Here is an 18,462-nt window from a genome sequence, read left to right on the forward strand (position 1 = left end):
ACTCTTTACCAAACTGGGCAAAATTTTCAGGCTTGTCATCATTAAGTCACTTCATTACTTCAAGTTTCACCAGTTGGTCCATATTAGCTTAAGTGTTCCTCCTCCTTTCTGTTCTGTGATTCTGGGAGCCTCAGAATGAGATCACCGGTTTAATTACCAGCACTGTCACTGAATAGGTATGCCAGCTGCTCCTCAGTCGCTGTTGTCAGACCTGTGTAAATGCCAGTAGCTACTGAGTTCAATGTCACTTAAATATGACTTGTGCTAGGAGACCATGTGGTGTCCTGATTCTGTTAGGACTCCTGGAGATTTTTTTCATGACTGAATTCTTATCATTTTTTTTATTGATTCTTTTTTCTTTAACATCAATTTATTTCCAAATATGTCCCCTTGCTCCCCCTCTTCTCAGTAAAAGGAAGCCTTTTAACAAAAATTGAGAGGGGGAAAAAAAGCAGTTCAGCAAAACCACCAAAACACATCAACCATCTCTGAAAAGGATATGCAATTTTCCACTCTCAAAAGCCACCCCAGCCTGTGCAATGAAGAAGCCTCCTTGATTTCAGACTGCCCTTTCTTTGACTCCATTAAATCCTGTTTTCTTTGTTCTTTTACTCTTTTGCACCACCCTAGTTTTCCCTTTCTTTCCTTGGGAGTTTATGTTTTTCAAATATTTGTAGACCAAGATCTCTATCTAGGACCTTAAAAATCAACCCAGGAGAAGGCCAGCGTGGAAATGAAAGAACTGAAAACCAACATTAAAATGTTTTTGAAAATCTATCAGCTCCTAAAGTAGGGCAGAATTTTCCATCGTATTGTAAATATTTGTCCTTAATTCATGGTCTGCCTTCTCCCATGTGAGCTTCAGGAATACTGTTCTGAATTCAGCTCATATACAAGGTGCTGTGCTAGGGACTCTGAGGATGATACAAAGATGAACAAAACCATTCTTATAATGGAGAGATTAAAAACTCTTTTCAGACACTTCATCTAAAAATGAGAGGATTAGACGAGATGAGATCCTCTAATGTCCTTTTTTGGTTCAGAATTTGTTAAGGTAATAACTCAGGTTTAAACAGCATTTGCAGGTTTATTGCTTCTTTTCTTGTAATGACTCTGAAAGGTAAATCGTATAAATAGTGTCATTCCCATTTTTCAGGTGAGAAGACTGAGTCTTGGGTTAAATGACCCACCTGTGTTCCCAAAGCTTTAATGTGTCAGAGCCAGAACTGGAAACCCTCTATTGACTCCAAGCCTGGTGCTTTTTGTACTATGCTGTGCTGTCATTGACTGTTCACAAGTAACTATACCATATGATGGGAGGTTATAAATTCTTTTTTTTTTTAGGGGGGAAGGCAGGGCAATTGGGGTTAAGTGACTTGCCCAAGGTCACACAGCTAGTAAGTGTGTCAAGTGTCTGAAGTTGGATTTGAACTCCTGACTCCAGGGCTGGTGCTCTACTCACTGCGCCGCCTAGCTGCCCCGGAGTTATAAATTCTTACGAAAAAACACAAAGTCATGTTGTCAGTAGGGGAAAATCACAGCTTCTGGCTGAAGGGAAACTGAGGCCCCAGGACTCACCTAGAGTCAAGTGCAGCAAATAGATTAATGACAGCCATGGCTAGAAACCAAATCTCCCAGCTGAATTGTTTTTTTTTCCGCTATGTCACACAATCTTTTCTCTTCTTTATAGGAAGGAAGGCAGGAATGCTGTAGACAGAGAATAACAGTAGTAGTTCACACTTGTACAGTGCATTACGGTTTGAAAAGTGCTTCTGTCGTCAGCAGTGAAGCCGAAGTGAAGGTACTGTAGCCAAGATGGTGAAGTGTAGACAGTGGATTCAGAATCGATCGGCCAGTTCTGCCTGAAAAACAATGGCCTTTTGCAAGGCTCTGTCCTTAGATTTGTCTTTTTCAACATTGTCACCAATGGCTTTGTCAAAAACAAAAGTACATGGTTAGGGAATAGCACACAGCTGGGAAGGATAGCAAAAACATTGGGATGACAGAATTGGGAAGAGATTATCAACAAAAGGAAAGCCTTAGGGCCAGAGGATAAAAGTTAGGCACACTTTGGTTAGTAGAAGGGAACACTTCCCACAATTAGAGTTCTCCCACTGTGGGCAGTAGGGAGCCTTCTATCCTTGGACATTTTCAGGCAGAGGCCTAATAACTGCCCATCAGAGGTGATATGGAAAAGGTTCTTGCATTGCGAGAGAGGCTGGATTGACCATGTTCCATTTCAGCTCCTGGGTTGTATGATGTGACCCCATTTGTAACGTTAATGTTCATGAATGAATGCCAATAAAGTGTTCTGGGAGCCTTAAAAGAAATAAGTTACCCCTGCACGGGTACTGAACATGCCCTAACTACGATTTAGAGCTTAAGAGCCTGTATGTGAGGATGCTTCCCCGAAGACACTTGACCAGCCCCTCACTTCTGGAGACTTTCTTTTCCATTGGTTTCTATGATGTGATCATGGTTCTCCCTCTTCTTTGAGTGTTCCTTTGCTTTCTTTTGCTGACTCTTGTCCTTCACACTTCTTAAATATGTAGGTGTTCTTTAAAGTTTGGCCCATGGAGCTCTTTTCTTTATTGCCACACTCTTAATTTGGACATCCTATTTATTCCTGTGGTTTCACCTATCACCACTGTTGAGATGACTCCCAAATCTTTAGCCACAATTTACCTCTATCTTAAGTACCAGTCTGCCTGCTAGATATTTCTACCTGGATGCCATACTGGCACCTCATACCCAGCATGTCTAAAACTGAACTCACCACCCTTCCTCTTAAGCCTGCTTTTTCTCATGACTTCCATATTTCTTTCAATGGCTCTGCTATTCTGATCCCCAGGGCTTGAAATTATGGGGTAATTTCTTTTTCTTTTCCTTTTTTCTTATCCCTGATAGTCTGAAAAAATTATTCCTTAATTACACCTACCCATTTCCACTATCTCCAGCTTATTTGAGGCCTTTATTACTTGATAGTTGGTCTTAACTGATTCCTAAAATACCAATATTATCTGTCCCTCCCTTCAGAGACTCCATATTGCCAGCAGAATAAAGGCTTTTACTTAACTTGGAAATCTAGTCCTGTCTCTAGTCTACCTCGCCTCACCATTGTTCTCTGAATATGTCTTGCATATTCTCATCTCTTTCTCTTTTCTCAAACCATTTCTTTTCCTTGGAGTTACCCATCTCCATCAAGATTCTACATATTTTTGAAGACTGGCCCAGTTACCACCTTGTTCACAAAGCCTTTACAGAGAAGATAGCCACCTCTCCCTTCCAACACCAGTGTACGTAGAGCACTCTATACTGCCTTGTATCATGGTCACCAGGTCTCAGGAGGCTAGAAGGATAGGCCAGTGCAACCTGTTCTTCCTCAGGGTTGTACCCTCCTTGAAGGCAGGAACTTGACTTCTTCCTCATTACCTGCTGTCAGGTTGATTCCTATGGTGTGTCCCTCGCAATAAATCTTCCACCTCATGTTGGAGAGATTGTTTCTCTCTGCTTCCTCAATACTCCCCACCTCCCTTCCTTGTCCCCAGCATTTTTATGGCAATATATGTTGACGACCTTGCTTCAAGTTGTATTTCTTAGCTGCTTTTTACAATGGACTGGTGAGATCAGTTTCCTCCTAGTGAGGAAATCCCGTGGACAAATGAGCCCCCCAAACTCTCGGTCTTTGCCTCACTGTCCCAGGACCTTGAATTATTGAGCCATTTTCTTTGTTTGAAGCGCTGTTGTGCGCCCTCTGTCGTAGTAATCCTGCTTTGGCTCTTGGCTCGTCTCCTATCCTGTCCCTTTTCCTGGAAGTCAGGAAGTACTGATGTTTTCCCATTTGTAACCTAAGTCCCCATTCATGATCTGTTGGGGCGGGGGGGGGTGGTGGTCAGAGGACTGCAGTTCCTCTCAGTAATCCTGTCCGCTCTTGGGGCCTTGCTCTTTGTCCTCTCCCTTCACATTTCACTGATTGGTAAGTAACCAATGATGGGCTCCCCAACTTCCTGCTGTACCCCACCCCCATAAAGAGGTAACGTGACATAGTGGACAGAGCCCAGGATTCGGAATCAGGAAGATGGTTCAGATTGTGCCTTTGACATTGAGCAGCTGTGTGAGTTTAGACAAATCATTGCATTTCTCTGATCCTCAGCTTCTTTATCTGTAAAATGGAATTAATGATACCTACCTCATAGTGTAGTTGCAGAGCCCTAGGGATGTGATGTGTGTAACCTTAAATATCAGATTATGTTTTTGCTGTTATTGTTAACAAGGATGAGGCCCCACACTCAGAATTTGCCTGCCTCACACCCTGGGAGATGAGTTTGTAAATGCCACAGAAGTGGAAGCAGCATGTGCTCTAACCCTCTGTGCTCAGGTAAGTGTTCAGAAGCGCTGAATGGGCATGAAGGGGTCATTGTGGAAGGAGTTCAGAAATACTCTAATTGTCACTGCTTCGGTGGCAGGCAGTTTCTGGCTAAACCTACCATGCTAATTGACTCTCCCATGGAAGGTTTTCAAGTTGTGATCTCTGTTTCCCAGATATTTGTCAGTATATCAAGAGAGTGGTTTTATATTATCTTAGGGAAGAGAAGCAACCCCCACTGCCATCACCCCTCCTGCATTTTACTCACTGGTTGGTTTAGGTTGGTAATGGGCTGGCTTCTTGGAAAATCTTAAGGGATGTGATGTAATTTGAGGGGAGGGAGGGTTGTGACTTGAAGAATGAGGCGGATGGATGATTCTGAGCTAGTGGGTTGCTTGGGGGGGGGGGGATCTTACGTTATTCAGTCCATATCCCTGACTCCAGGGAGAACTGAACTTTCAGTAAGCAAATATAGTCACGCAGCTTAAATGCTACCTCCATACTCAGCCAGTATTTATTAAGTGCCTACTCTGTGCAGAGCGGGTACTGGGGGAAATCCAAAGTTTAGATTAAGATCTGATCTCAACCCTCTAATAGAAGGATAAGACACTGTTGAGACAGATAGCAATAATGTACAATGTTATGTAAGTACATCAGATAGGCGAAAAAAAGAAGCCCTTTATGAAGTCCAGAGAAGAGCAAATAATGAAGGACTTAGCTAAACCATCTAAGAAAAAGCCTTTTCTGTAGAAGGGGAGGTGTCATAGGTTGGAACATAATATAAAAGAATCTGCCAGTTCTGAGTCCACTTAACTCTGCTAATATCTTCAGCCTCTGGGAATTTAAAATCCAGATAAAACTGGATCTCCATTCAGTGTATCAGAGGCTCTAGGGGAACATGGGGAAAACAGTGGGCTGTCTGGGTGCCATAGCCTTCAAAACATGATAAATGCTTTTTTTAAAAAAATTCTGGGAGATTAGAATTACGAATGGTGGAACTAGAAGGAACTTCAGAGACTAAGTCACAGAAATTCAGAGTTAGAAGGGACGTCACCGGCCATGTTGGCCCAACCCTTTGTGAAAACAAATTCTCCCTACAGCACACAAGTGGGTCCTCCAGTGAGAGGAAGCCCACTCCCTCCTGAGGCATTCCGTTCCGCTTTTGGTTAGCCCTCAGTGTTAGGGAGTTTTCCTGACATTAGACCTAAATTTGCCTCTTTCTGTAGATCATGGTACTGTCCTCTGAGGTGAAAGAGAACAAAAACAAATCCTCCTTCTTCATGAAAGCCCCTGGGTACTCGTCTCCGGGAGCCTTCTCCTCTTAAGGCTAAACATCTTCATGTCCTTCCATGGCATGAACCCAAAACCATCCACTCAAATCTCATCATTTTACAGATGGGGAAACTGAGGCCCAGAGATGGGAAGTGATTTGCCTAGGAACACATAGTGGCAAAGTTGAGACTAGAACCCTAGTGTTCTGTCCCCAACATCATGCAGTCTCCACTTTTTATGTCTGACTGGCAGCCCAGCTTCAGGCTTGTTCCGTTGTACGGTTATCCCTCTATCTAATGATTTTTCCTCTCTTCTTCCCCTCATTCTAATGGCAGATTTTTCTGGGGCTCCTGCTTCCATCTTCCTTTTTCAGGTCAGTGAGTAAAGGTGGCAGGTAGTTAGTCACTTTGCCCCTCAGTTGGCCTTGCCTTTCTGAGCATTCTGGGAACTGAAAGCCAAGGATAACAGAAAACCTGAATGACTCCTTAATGTGCAGGAAAAGGACTCAAAGGGATCTCTCTTCAGAGTTTGTCCCCACTGCCCCTCAGCCTAGCTTTTCCTGGGAGTAGAGTCAGAGCATTGCTTCCAAAGTCTGTACTGTTCCAGGCCTCTAGGTAATTATACTGAGTCCTCTTCCTGTCTCAAACCCTGAAGGCAGCTGTCTTTCTTCTCTTCCTGAGCTCTCTACCACCTTTTCCTGATATTCTTAACAGCTCCATGCCGTTCTTAGAGCATCGCCATTTAGTTTTGGGTTTGGTACTTTTGTGGTATGGTTTCCCCAATGTGGGCTGGATTGTTTCTTCTTCCCTTAAGATGTTCTATACTCTACTTCCTAGTGGTACAGCCAGTGAGCCTCCTTCTGAGCCAAGAGCAATGTCTCTTCTCTCCCAACCAAATACTGGCTCCAAGTGTGGGGCTCTTGCCTCACGGGCACCCAGGATTCCTCAGCTCAGTATATCCTGGGCCAGCCTCACCAGTCTCCTGACAGAATCCTCATCCCCTCCGCCTTTCACAGCCTGCAGAGCTCTCTTTGGTTTGCCAAAGCCTCAAAAATAGTATCACTTCTTTTTTAAAATTATTTTTTATTATTTTTTCAATTTGTTACTATATATTGTATTAATTATATTAAATTATTTTATGTTCATAATATTATATACAATAATATATTATTAATATAATCTGTTATTATTTTTTCAAATTCAATTTTATTTTCAGTTCCAACATCACTTCTAACTGGGAGCTACTGACTCCTTCCCCAGAATAGGTTGTGGGAGCCTGCTCAGTGTCCATCCTCCAACTTACTCACTGCTCAGGGCAAACGAGGAGTAAGTGGGTCACAGAAAGCCAGAGGCTTCCTTGGATTTAGACTCAGAGAATGGTATTTAGTCATTCCATGTCATCTTAGAAGGAGACCTTCAGTGGAGTAGCCCACGGATCTGTTCAGCCCTGTAATGTTTCGCATTTTTATCAATATTTGTATAAAGGCATGGACTCCATCTTGACCAGATTTGCTATTGACGCAAAGTTGGGAAGAATAGTTAGGACACGATGACAGAACTGGGATCCCAAAACATCTGGAAAGGCCAGAACATTAGGCTGAAGCCAGTAAAATAGAATTTAATTATAAGGAGCTAAAATACTCCGATTTCTTTATCTTTTCCTCACACTTTTAATTCCTCGACCCTTTAACTTGGGTCAAAAAACAAACAAATAACTTCACAAGTACAGGATGGCAAAGGTAGGTACGAACAGCAGTCTGTCTGAAAAAGAAGATCTGGGGTTTAGTGGACTGCAGGTTCCAGCATTGTGATAGAAAAACCAAAAATGCCAGTGTGATCTTGGGCTGCATTGAGCGAGGCAGAGCTGTTGGCCCCACTGTACTTTACCCTGGTCAGACCACACACAAGTGGAGGATCATGTTCAGTTCTGGGCGCCAGCGTTTAGGAAGGACTTTGGTAAGCTGGAAAATGGGAGAATGTGTTGTAAAAGGAAGCCAGGTGGTGAATGGCTGTGAGTCCATGCCATGTGAGCATCAGATGAAAGAACTGCAGGTATTTAGCTTGAAAAAGAGAAGAATTGGAGGAAGGAAGAGACTGATAGCTGTCTCCAGGCATCTGAGGAACTGTCACATGGAGGAGCAATGAGGAAAAGTTGGAAAAGAGCCAAATTTAGGGGAAAATTTCCTAAAGTGGAAAAGGCTTCCTCCTCATTGAAGGTCTTCCAGAGGCTAGGTGACCACTTGTCATCTGGGTTGTAGAGGGGATTTTTGTCCAGAACTAGGTTTGACAGTAGAAACTTGTGAGTTCCCTCTACTTTCCCTCACCGGGCCTGGAGTTTTTCGTCTGTAAAATGGTTAGAGGATCATTCCAGCTCTAAATCTTCTCATCTCCCGCATCCTCTTTGGATTTACTTTGAGTATGACACAGCATAAGCTTCCAGGATATTGCGAATCGTTATGTAACCACATTGGTATGGATTCATCCTGAATGTAGAAAGGTCACAGGCACCTTGTGCCTCTGATGAGACGGCAGGATGTTGACTTGTTTTGGCACGTAGAGACGAGAGCACTCGAGAGTCATTGGCCTGGAAAAACTAGGACATGTTTCTTAGATGGACACCGCTGGGTCCGGCCTCGTGGATTAATGATTGAAAGAAAGAGGGTGAAAGGAAGAGAGAGACTGTGGGAATATCAGGGTGGCGCCCTCTCCTAGGAGAGCAATAGCCACCCCTCCCTTCATCTTTTCACCAAAGCTTGAAGGTCACCCACTGAGCTGGGCTGGGCTAAGGAAGATAGTGACAGTGACCAAGTCCACTTCAAGGGGAGGTAGTGGAGAGTAACTTATGCAGGGAAGGAGAATTGGGACCCTACTCCAAAAGAGAAGCTCTGCTCTGGACGGCAGATTCCTGACTGGTTACCTCAACTGATAGGGAGATAAGGAATCTTTCATTTCCTGGGTCACCTGAGGTGAAGTCCTTGACTTGAGCATCCATCCAGAGAGGCAGCGGCCAAGAGAGACCTGGGTTCGAGTCACAGCCCTGACTCCTTATAACCAGGAGCAGTGACTTTAGCTCCCTGAGCCTTGGTTTCCCCTTTAAAATGCAATTCATTTTTCACAAGAGTGTGGGGATTGAATGAAATGCCATGTGTAAAAACACCGTCATCAGGTTGTACACTTAAATATCAGCTGTTGCACACGGCTAGGATAAGCAAGCGCTGAATGCCAGCCCGGCATGAAAATACCTTCATTTGTGAAGCGGAAGTCCTCCTCCTACCTCCCAGCCACCCCTGAAGCGTGTTGTCGTTTCTGCCTCCCTAATTGGATCGACAGTGGGTTGGCAGCTTGGCGGTGCCCATGATAGTATTCCCATCACAGTGCTGCTATTTTACGTTACCTTTGTAATCAGAAACTTTGACTCCCATTGACTACTGAACATGGCATAAATGACTGATCCTGGCACTCGAGGCCCTCCGCAGACTGGCTCCCACCTTCAGTTCCAGTTTTGGCTCATCCTCCTTTTTTCACACATTGTGTTGCTGCCACCTGGACCATCCATTCACCATCTGATAAAGTCCTTCCCTGTCCTCAGGGCCTACCTCTGTTGCCATTTCCATGAAGACTTTTCTTTATCCCCAGCCCTCAGCTGCAAGTGATGTCTCGCTCCTCACCTTTCTCTTAGTACTGTCTGGACTTCTTTGGTCTTTGCATTGTGCCTTGCCTTAATTTTGGTGCATATCTTATCCTTCATCCAGTTTTAGTTATAAGCGCCTTGAACTTTGTCTTATTTCATCTTTGTACTCTCAAGTGCCTGACCTAGAATCTTGCAAGTAGTCGGCACTTAATAAATATGAATTTAATTAATTCTAGACTTAAAAGGTATCCTTGCTTCTGACCCTATGACACAAAACTGGCTCAGACCATATGCTTCTTCCTGATCCAGTCTACCTCTCACTACTCTCCTAACACACTCTCCCTTCTAGCCAAACAGATCTTTTGGCTGATGTTAAAATATGACATGAGTTTATCTATCTCAGTGCCATTCCAGCTGCTGCCCCTCCTGCCTTGAATGCCCTTCACACTTGTCCCTGGATTGATATTCTGTGTATCCTTGGAGGTCCAGTTCATCTCTCTCCTGCCTTCTCCACACAGCCTTCCTTTGTGTGTTCCTCCCCAGCGCCATCCCATAAGGCCTTACATGTGATAGGTGCTCAGTCCTTGGTACTAAACCATCCCCATGAGAACCTGAAGCTTATTCCATTCTTCCATGACTTCCAAACCCTCCTCAGACTTTTAGTACTGGAAAGGCCCAGGCCTAACACTGCTCTAGCCAACCCCAACCCAGTGCCTGGGGGTAGAGTCCCTTCCCCGGAAACCTTGGGACAGGTTTTGGCAGGACCTGTAATGCTGACGCACTGTGTCGCTATCTCCTTGCATTCATTCATCCCTGGCCTCCCTCCCCATAGCAGGCTCAGGCTATACTCTGCTTATGTCTGCGGTCTGCCCCTGAGCTGGGACGCTCTGCTGGTGCTTCACAGTTTTGGGTGTGCCAGATGCAGGGAGGTACTGAGCTGCCCCAGGTGAGGCCCACTGGCCCTGAATGGAGGTGGCCAGCTCTGCCATTGGCTGTATGTTCTCCTCCTTGTTTGTCGGTGTGCTTGCACATCTGTGTTTACTTACTTTCTCTGGCACTGGTGCCCCTCAGGTTAGGCTTTAGCAATTTATAGGATCTTAGATACAGAGCTTGAAGGGGCCTGGTCAGCCAGTCCAACTCCCTTATTTTACAGATGTGGAAACTGAAATCCAGAATGTTTGCAACTTTCTTACTGTCTCTTAGGTTATAAACCTCTGAGGCAGGATTAAGCGATGTATGAAAAACTATACTACTTGCCCTCAAGGAGCTTACAGCCTAATTTGGGAGATGGGGGTAGAGGGTGGATCCAAGGTGGAATGTAATGAGGGACGAGGAAGAGAATCTTTTCACCTTCTCTCTGTAGCATAAGAGGAGCTGTGTCTATGACCTTTATCTGCCTTCGCAGCATTCAGAAGATTAGAAGGTCATTTCATTAGACATTGAGTGCATCCTGTATGTGGAATGCTGTGCTAGGCTTTAAGGAGATACAGAGTTTAGATAAAATCAAGTCCTTCCCTCAAGGATCTTAGAGTTTAATAGAGGGATGTGACATGTTATATGTAATTGTAATAAAAATAATACAAAATATTATATAAACAATTCTGTGTGAGGTCCAAGAGGAGGAAGGTTATTGCCAACAGTGGGTCAGAGAAAGGGTTTTAGGAGAGGTTGGGATTTTGTGGCGATTAAAAATGTTCGAGAGACATAGTTCCTGGGTAATTTAATAATTTTATTAATAAGGCCAGCACATTATTATTAAAAGGATGGTCATTTGGCAGTCTCTCTTAGACCAAATGGCAGTGGGCTCGCAGTTTATATGCCCTTTGAAGAGTAGGTGTTCCCAAGGGGTGCCTGATCGACTCTGATTGGTTTACACAATGGGAGGTGGGCAATCTTGGTGACTTAGGTCACCCCAATCTTGGTCAAAGAGACATCAATTTCCGTATTACCTGCCTTGATAATAGAGAGAATCAACATTTTCCCAGACCTGTCAGAGCAACACAATGAGCAGGAGTACACTCATTAGCTCAAACTTAGAATTTCTTTTACTGTCTGATTAGATCTTGGCCTGGGTAAATCTCCAAGGAGATATCCCACACTGGTTGATTTCTGGATGAGGAAGTAGAAAAAGGGAAATTACTGATTTAATGGTTACTAAATGAGAGAAATAATTAATTTCTCAGAATTTTAAAGAATGGGACTTTAAAGATTAATTTGACTAGGGGACAGAAGGGAAGGGGGTAGGAAACAGGGAGAAATTCTAGGCATAGAGAATAACATAAGCAAAGGCGAGGCAGAAGCTTGGGCCAGAGCAATGGTTCTTCTCATTCCTCATTGTATTTGGGGAATGGGGCAGCCTGGGAGTTTGTTTTGCAGGAAATTCCTTCCTTGGAGAACTCACTCTCTGTTCTGACAGGCTGCCTGGTAGCCCTCAGCCTGTCCTCCCAGGCCTGTGCTGACTCTGAGGGAGGGAGGGAGCCGCCGCTGGGGGTGTGGCTTGCACGATCAGGAGATACCAGACTACCAAGTGGTGCTATGGGGCAGGGAGAGGGCGTAGAAACTCGAAGCAGAATGGAGGTGTAGTCAGTGCTGAGCCCTCGTGGGAGGCAGCAGCGACCGAGGCTTTTCAGTCATGCTATGCCGAAGCTTGTGCAAGGGCCTGGTATTTTTGGTGAGTGTGCTGAGGAGAGGAAGTGGAGGGAGGGGTTCAGTTGTGGGAGAGGGAGTATGGCTTTGGATCTGGTTGCTGGGTAGTTTGAGGGACTTTGTCTAGGGTCAGTAAGCTAGAGACATGGGTGAGATTGTGCACTTCATTTGTGTGGACATTGGTGGAGCAGCGATAAAGACAACATAAAAACGAATAGCTTTGGCAAAACCCAGACACTGGTTGCAACATGACAGTTAAATATAGGTTTTAAGCAACCCGAGGTCTGTGGGTTTTTGTCCCCCAGACTTAAGCCATCTCCCCAGTTGTGCTAGAGACTTCAAGGAAGCACAGCTGGAACAAACACCCACATCTGGAGAGGAAAACAGGCTTTCACGGTCCTGACACTGAGCTGAAACTCTTAGCTAGAAGCCCCAGAACCACTCCAGGAGCCAGATCTGCACTGGTTTCCCACCACAGAGCCCATAGATTGAGCCATGGCCCTAAAATGTATAGCAAACTGGTGTTTACAAGACACTTTGTGATTCCTCAGAATGGGAGCTCCTGTCTTTTAACTGTGACTGCCTCATGAGGCCACGTCCTGGGTGGGAGTCTTGATTTCCATCCCCCTCCACCACCTGTGTCCTCCTGGACTTCATTTACTTAGTTTGTTGTCACCTGTTCAGTCTTTTTGCCCAGCCCATTTTCCTCACCTGTGTACCAGGCATTTCCACTTAGATGCTTGCCAGCCCCTAACACTGAAATGATCTGGAGCCCAGGTGATTATTTCTACTCTCATCCCAGCTTCACTTTCCCTGTGGCCCCTGCCTCACATTAACTTGGAGCCATGTGTCAGGCGGCGTTGTAAGTAGTTTTTTGTTCATGCCCCACATCCAGGCTGCTGCCTGTGCCTGTCAGTTTTCTTCTTCCTCATTACATTTCTCAGATCGGTCCTCTCCAATTCTACAACCACTGCCCAAGTTTATACTCTAATTACCTCACACCTGGATATTGCAACAGCTTTCTCAGGGGCTTCTCCCACTTCCAGTCCATCCCACCCAAGGCAGCTCAAAGGTCGCATCATCCCAGTTCTTTCTGGTTCTTTAGTTTCTTTTCAGAATAATCTCAGATCAGATTAAAACTGCTAAACATGAATTTTAAAAGATGTTCTTGCCTGATATACTCAGTACTCTAGCAAGGTCATCTAGGCCAGCGGGTATCAAACTCATGTGATGGGCAAAACTCCAGAGTTAGACTTGAACCAGATTAAAATGTAATTAGGAAATAAAACTACAATGCAACATAGATATCATGTTAATTTGTGGTTTTCTAAATCATTGTGTGGCCCACAGGGTTTTGTTTCTATTTGAGTTCGACGCTCTGGTCTAGACCTCCTAACCTAAAGATGGGTAATGGTTTTTGTAGAATGGACTTTGTTGGGAGTAGCTGAACCTCAGGGTTATCACTGTCCTGAAGTCTGACTCTCAGCTTTGCAGGTTCAGAAAATCTAGCTTCACCTGGGCTGATGCTGATTCACACCAGCCACACTCGCAAGAAACTTTGTTATAAATCATAAAGCCAGTTTACTAATTTATTGAAGCGGTGGTGGTTGTAAGTGGGGAGTATAAAAAATTACAAATAAAAGAGAAATAAAGTGAAAGTGGGGAGTGAAACTTTGCAGGAACCAGTATACCCAAGCCTGCTATTCAGTGTGTCCCTTCTCTAGTATCAAGATATTTACTTGGGAAACTAAATTAGTAATTAGAAAGCTATATAACCATCGAGAAATCAGAACAAAAGGATGTCGGATGGTCTTGAGGGATATATCATTTAAACTATGATAAAATCTAATGAACTACACAGCCCCACTGTGGAGTACACCTTTCTAATGACCTAATACCTTTGTCCCAAATTTCCTCAGATTCAGAAAGATTTGAGTTCAAATTTTAGTTCTAATATTTAGCTGTATGACGTAGGCAAGTCGTCTTTTCTTTTTCTCAGTTCTGTAAAAAAGGTCATAGCACTTGGACTACTCGCCTCACAGGGTTGTTGTGAGTAAACCAAAGAGCCGTCTTTAGAAGAGATAAAAATTAAGTATTGGACGGTATAGTATGAACTGCTAAGTTCTTGTTCTCTAGCTTTTTCTAGATTCCACAGAAATAACCACCTATCACCATCCTGATCAGTTTTGCAGCTATCAATTTGCACCTAACAGTATTCTCCATTCTTTTCATTCTTTTTATTATGAGAACTGTACACACACACACACACACACACACACACACACACACACACACACGTACCTCTCTGTCTGTCTCTCTCTCCCTCCCTCTTCCTCCCTCTCCCCCCCCCCTTTCTCTCTCTCTCTTTCTTTCTCCCCCTCTCCTGGTTTCAGAGCAATGTCTGTCAATGGTACTTGTTCAGTAGGTTCCTCCTTGAGAAACTTGAACTTCCTATCTTGTTGAGTATCCAAATGGAGAGAGAGCATAGTGAAGTGGAAGAAACACTGGAGTTGGTGTTAGGAGAGACTTGGGTTGAAATTCTGACTCTCACATTTTTTTCTCACCTATCAGATGGGGATAACAATGCTTATATTGCCTTCCTCACAGGCTAGTTGTAACAACAGTGTTATTTGTTTCCAGGTAGCCTTCCGAACTTAAAAAATAGATATTAAATAGATTGAAATAATTATCATGACCTTGAATCCCACAAATTCTTCTCAGGAAGTCCTGCATTCATCCTTTGAAATGCCTGCCCTTGATCCCTGGCAAACAAATGATTCCAAGAGGCTTTGACTTTCAGCGTGAACTGAACTCTGTAGACACCTGACATTCCCATGTGGATGGATGGGCAAGGTGCTTCGAGAGGCAGGAGAGAAGCCGTCCTAAATCCCACAGCCCCCAGTTCAACCATCAGCAGGCAGAAATGACAGTGTGAGTGGAAGGAGTGGTAACCATAGGGCTAAGTTTGAGAAGACTGTCTAGTCCTGCTTTTTCTTATGCCTTAGTAAGAGCAAGAGGTTTGTCTTTGTTCTTCCTGAGCCATCTACCCTGTTTCTCAGGACACTACCCACTGAGAATGGACCCTTGGCTCTCTCCCGTACCCCGGCCCGGCTTCTGGTAACCTTGTTCCCCTTTTTCTTCTCCCCAGGCTAACAGGAAGCCCCCTGTAGAGGTCCGCCTGTGAACAGATACAGATGATGCCAGAACTATGACAGGGCCGGCAGGCGTGGCACTGAGGGGTGATCAACCATGGAGCAGCTACAAAAGGAAGTACCTGAGATCAGGGAAAAGGAGGAGAAAAAGGAAGTGGCAGTGGCAGAAGGAGCTCCAGACCAAAGTGAGGGACAGGAGAGTTCACTTCCTTCCAGCAGCTATTCAGGTAAGGGGGAGGAGGCTAGAACCTAGGCAACAGATGAACCAGAGGCAGGGAAGGGAGCCGTAGTGGGATGGGGACAACAAGGGGTCAGGCCACTTTGCCCTACCACCAAGTTTTCCACTGCCTGGAACATTTGGACATTTCCAGAAATCAGTTCCAGGAGCCTGGTAACCTGGCTCTGTCCTTCTGCCCCCGCTCAAGAAGACCTCAGAGAGAAGATTTCTAGCTATTGGACTTTCCTGAACACTTTCTGTGTGTACTACCAATGGATGCTCTTTTAAAAGTTGTCAGTGGACAGCTGGGCTGCTTTAGTAAGGTCATAGGATGACCCTGTGCATGAGAAGAGTTTATTGTTATAATCAAATAACAATAAAATTTCTAGCAGCTAATCTGACACATTGGTAACTCTGGTATTGCAGCGTGACAGTTGTGCGTGGATGTTCAGAGGTGCGGGTCTGCGGCTGTGATCCAGTACCATTCTCCCATAGCCAAACCAACTGCTTTTCTCTTTTTACCTTCTTTCTCTAGACCTTGTGATCAGTGTCAGTCTTGTTCTCCCTGATGCAGTACCTTGCGATTTAATCCTTAGAGATACAACATCAGTTAAATTAAAAGACAGTGATTCTTAGTTGCAGTTCACTCGCCTCTCAGGCTGCCCTTCCCCCTAGTACTCCTGGCCAAAAATTCCCTATGCCTTCATTCATTCCTCTCCTGCCATTCCTTTCTGTTGCCACTCTCCTGGCCACCAGATGGTCCCACATCCACCTGCTTTTTGCCCTCCTCCCCAAGGTGCTGAAGTAGCAGGAACTGTGAACTCTACCATTTAGGGATTGCTTGAGGTCCTAGGGTGAGGGGAAGGAAGGTGACAATTTGATCACCATTCACTTGTGAACAGGTATAGAACATCCTGGCCATTGGTGGGGGGGCACAAGAGGGGAGAACAGTTTAGGATGAGTTCTAGATTCCTGTCATTGAGAGTCTTCGAGCATAGGGATGAGAAGATAGGGCGGCCCCCCAGTCAGGAGGACCTGTTCCAAGTGGAGCAGACTTCTCTTCACATCTGGCATGTCCCCAGGGATAGAGAGTCATCGAGTGTAACAGCTCCTGCTTCCCAGGTGAGTAGAAATGGCATTTGGCTTCCTCCCAGTCTGGTACCTCTCATCCCAGTTATCCCCAAGTGACCAAAGAGTGGCTAGTCTTAGGCCTAGTTGGATTGCAAGGGCAAAGACAAGCCCCCTGCTCCAACCTGTTGGCTGATTCCTTAAATTCCTTTAACTGAGGAGCAGTAAGCCTTTCATTTCACAATTAGATAAGTCTTTTCAGGACAAATTGGGCTGGTGAATGGCTTTCAGGCCAGATGTTACTGACTACAATCAAGTCTTCCCTCATTTGATAAAGAGGAGTAGGCTAGAAAGCCAGAAGACATTGTGGCCCTGGAGTAATCTACAGACAGCATGCCTCCTCAGGAGAAGAAGGAATCGAAAATAGGAGCCAGGGCTACCGAATTCATCTGCGTTTGCAATTTTGCCTAGAGCTTGCCATGTTCATCTTCATTTGTGCTCAGGCAAACAGTAGCTGGTGTCCAGAGGTGTGTCACTTCCGGTTCACACTGGCACCCAAGTGGGAATGCTGCCCACCACCCTTAGGTCTTAAATTAAAAGACAGACTTGCCACTTGTGAGTCAAAGTGGCATGTTTGTGCTGGAGCTGGCAATGGTGGGGAAGAGAAGGCCAGAAAGCTAGGCTAAGTCACAACTGGAGGCTGAGAGCCCTGACAATGAGTGTGCCTTCAGGTGGCCACTGGGATAGGGAGAGTCACATGCCACCCTGGGCCATGCTTTCTTTCTTGCTTACTCCTACAGTACCGTGAATTTAATAAATTCTTGTTTATTAATGAATTAATAGTGAAATGGGACAGGCACAGGTTGAAAGTTTTCTTTGGTCCAGAACAGAGACAGGAAGGTGTTTATTGTACAGTAAAAAGACAATGCAAAAGAGAATCTCAGTTACCCTACAGGCTTTAACCAGCACAGTTCTATCTGACTGTTTAGCCCTCTCCCCTCTCTTTAATTTAGTCCCTTGGCCTTTCAGGCATAAGGAGGGCTCAAAAAATGTTAAGAATGTAACTCATTTATGTTGTCACGTAGTCAGCTTTGCCCAGATCTCTGTGCCCCAGGCAGCCCTAGCATAGTTTAGTGCTCAGGACTTTTCCCAGGGACACACACGGGGAAAGCCACTGAGATAACTAGCCCAGGGCTCACCTTTGTTGCTGCTAAAAGGTCTCAGCTGGCTCTGCTTTCTCATTCTAGCCCAATCAGTGCTACAGCTATGGCGTAAGGGCCAGCCTAGAACACCATTCTAGAGGTGAGGGATTCCTCTGCTTTTTATAAGTTACTTACAGGCAGCCTCAGACTAAGAGATAGGCTGTTACCCTCATTGGGCTACTGGCAGGAACTGTCAACTCTCTCTTCTAATGACTCCGTTGTCCTGCCTCCTTGGTTGTGAAAACATCTATACCCTAACCCTTCCCATCCCATTATTGGGGATTCAGAGCCCGTTGTCTCAAGCCTCTCCCTTGTATATCACTACCTTTATTATAGATCTCCCCCATCTGCCCCATTTCTGGTGTGGTGATTATTCTATCCCACACACCACTACCCTCCTTGCCAGAAGGGCTCAAAATGGCCTTTCCAGGCCCGCACGTAGCTGAAGCATAATCTGCTGACTGTAAGAAACAAAAGGGGCTTTCCAGAGCAGCTCCAGCATGGGGAAGTATTGTCTGCTAGCAGGGATAAAGAACCTTCAGAACTAATTGGTGAGGATTTATATTTGTATGAACCTTTTATGAGCCTCTGTTTCTTCCCAAAACAAGGTAGTCCCTTCCAGCTCTAAAGTTTTTTGTGGATGAATATTTTCAACAGCTTAAACCTGAGTTTGAAGAGGTACAGGTGACCCTCTGCGATTCCTTTCCCCACCCCTTAACCCCCAAGCTAAAGTGGAGCCCTGTCTGTCTGGTTTAAAGACCCCAGGTAATGGAAAGATACTTTTCTGTAATCCAGCTATATATACTGGTAGAGATGTGTTCTGACCTGAGCTCAGTCTCAAAAGCCTTTATTCGGTGCCTTTGGATGTGAGGTTGTACAAAGCAAGACAAACGCAGGAATTCCCTGTCC

General features: G+C 44.9%; 1 protein-coding gene across 9 annotated transcripts in view; it reads left to right on the forward strand.

Moving 5' to 3' along the window:
* Positions 1-18,462, forward strand: part of PPARD (peroxisome proliferator activated receptor delta) — a 64,652-nt gene that overhangs the window by 33,866 nt on the left and 12,324 nt on the right. For 5 of the 9 annotated variants that reach the window (XM_036767870.1, XM_036767877.1, XM_036767878.1 and 2 more), the window contains one exon: positions 15,063-15,293. In XM_036767870.1, the coding sequence (XP_036623765.1) occupies positions 15,164-15,293 (130 nt within the window). In that variant the 5' untranslated portion in view covers positions 15,063-15,163. Of the gene's footprint in view, positions 1-4,181; positions 4,379-11,867; positions 11,940-14,768; positions 14,846-15,062; positions 15,294-17,598; positions 17,654-18,462 lie in introns of those variants that run through there. The other 4 variants (XM_036767879.1, XM_036767872.1, XM_036767875.1 and 1 more) reach the window with 4 other exon arrangements.

This window comes from Trichosurus vulpecula, chromosome 7, assembly GCF_011100635.1.
Source record: "Trichosurus vulpecula isolate mTriVul1 chromosome 7, mTriVul1.pri, whole genome shotgun sequence".
In the NCBI taxonomy this organism is placed as follows: domain Eukaryota; kingdom Metazoa; phylum Chordata; class Mammalia; order Diprotodontia; family Phalangeridae; genus Trichosurus; species Trichosurus vulpecula.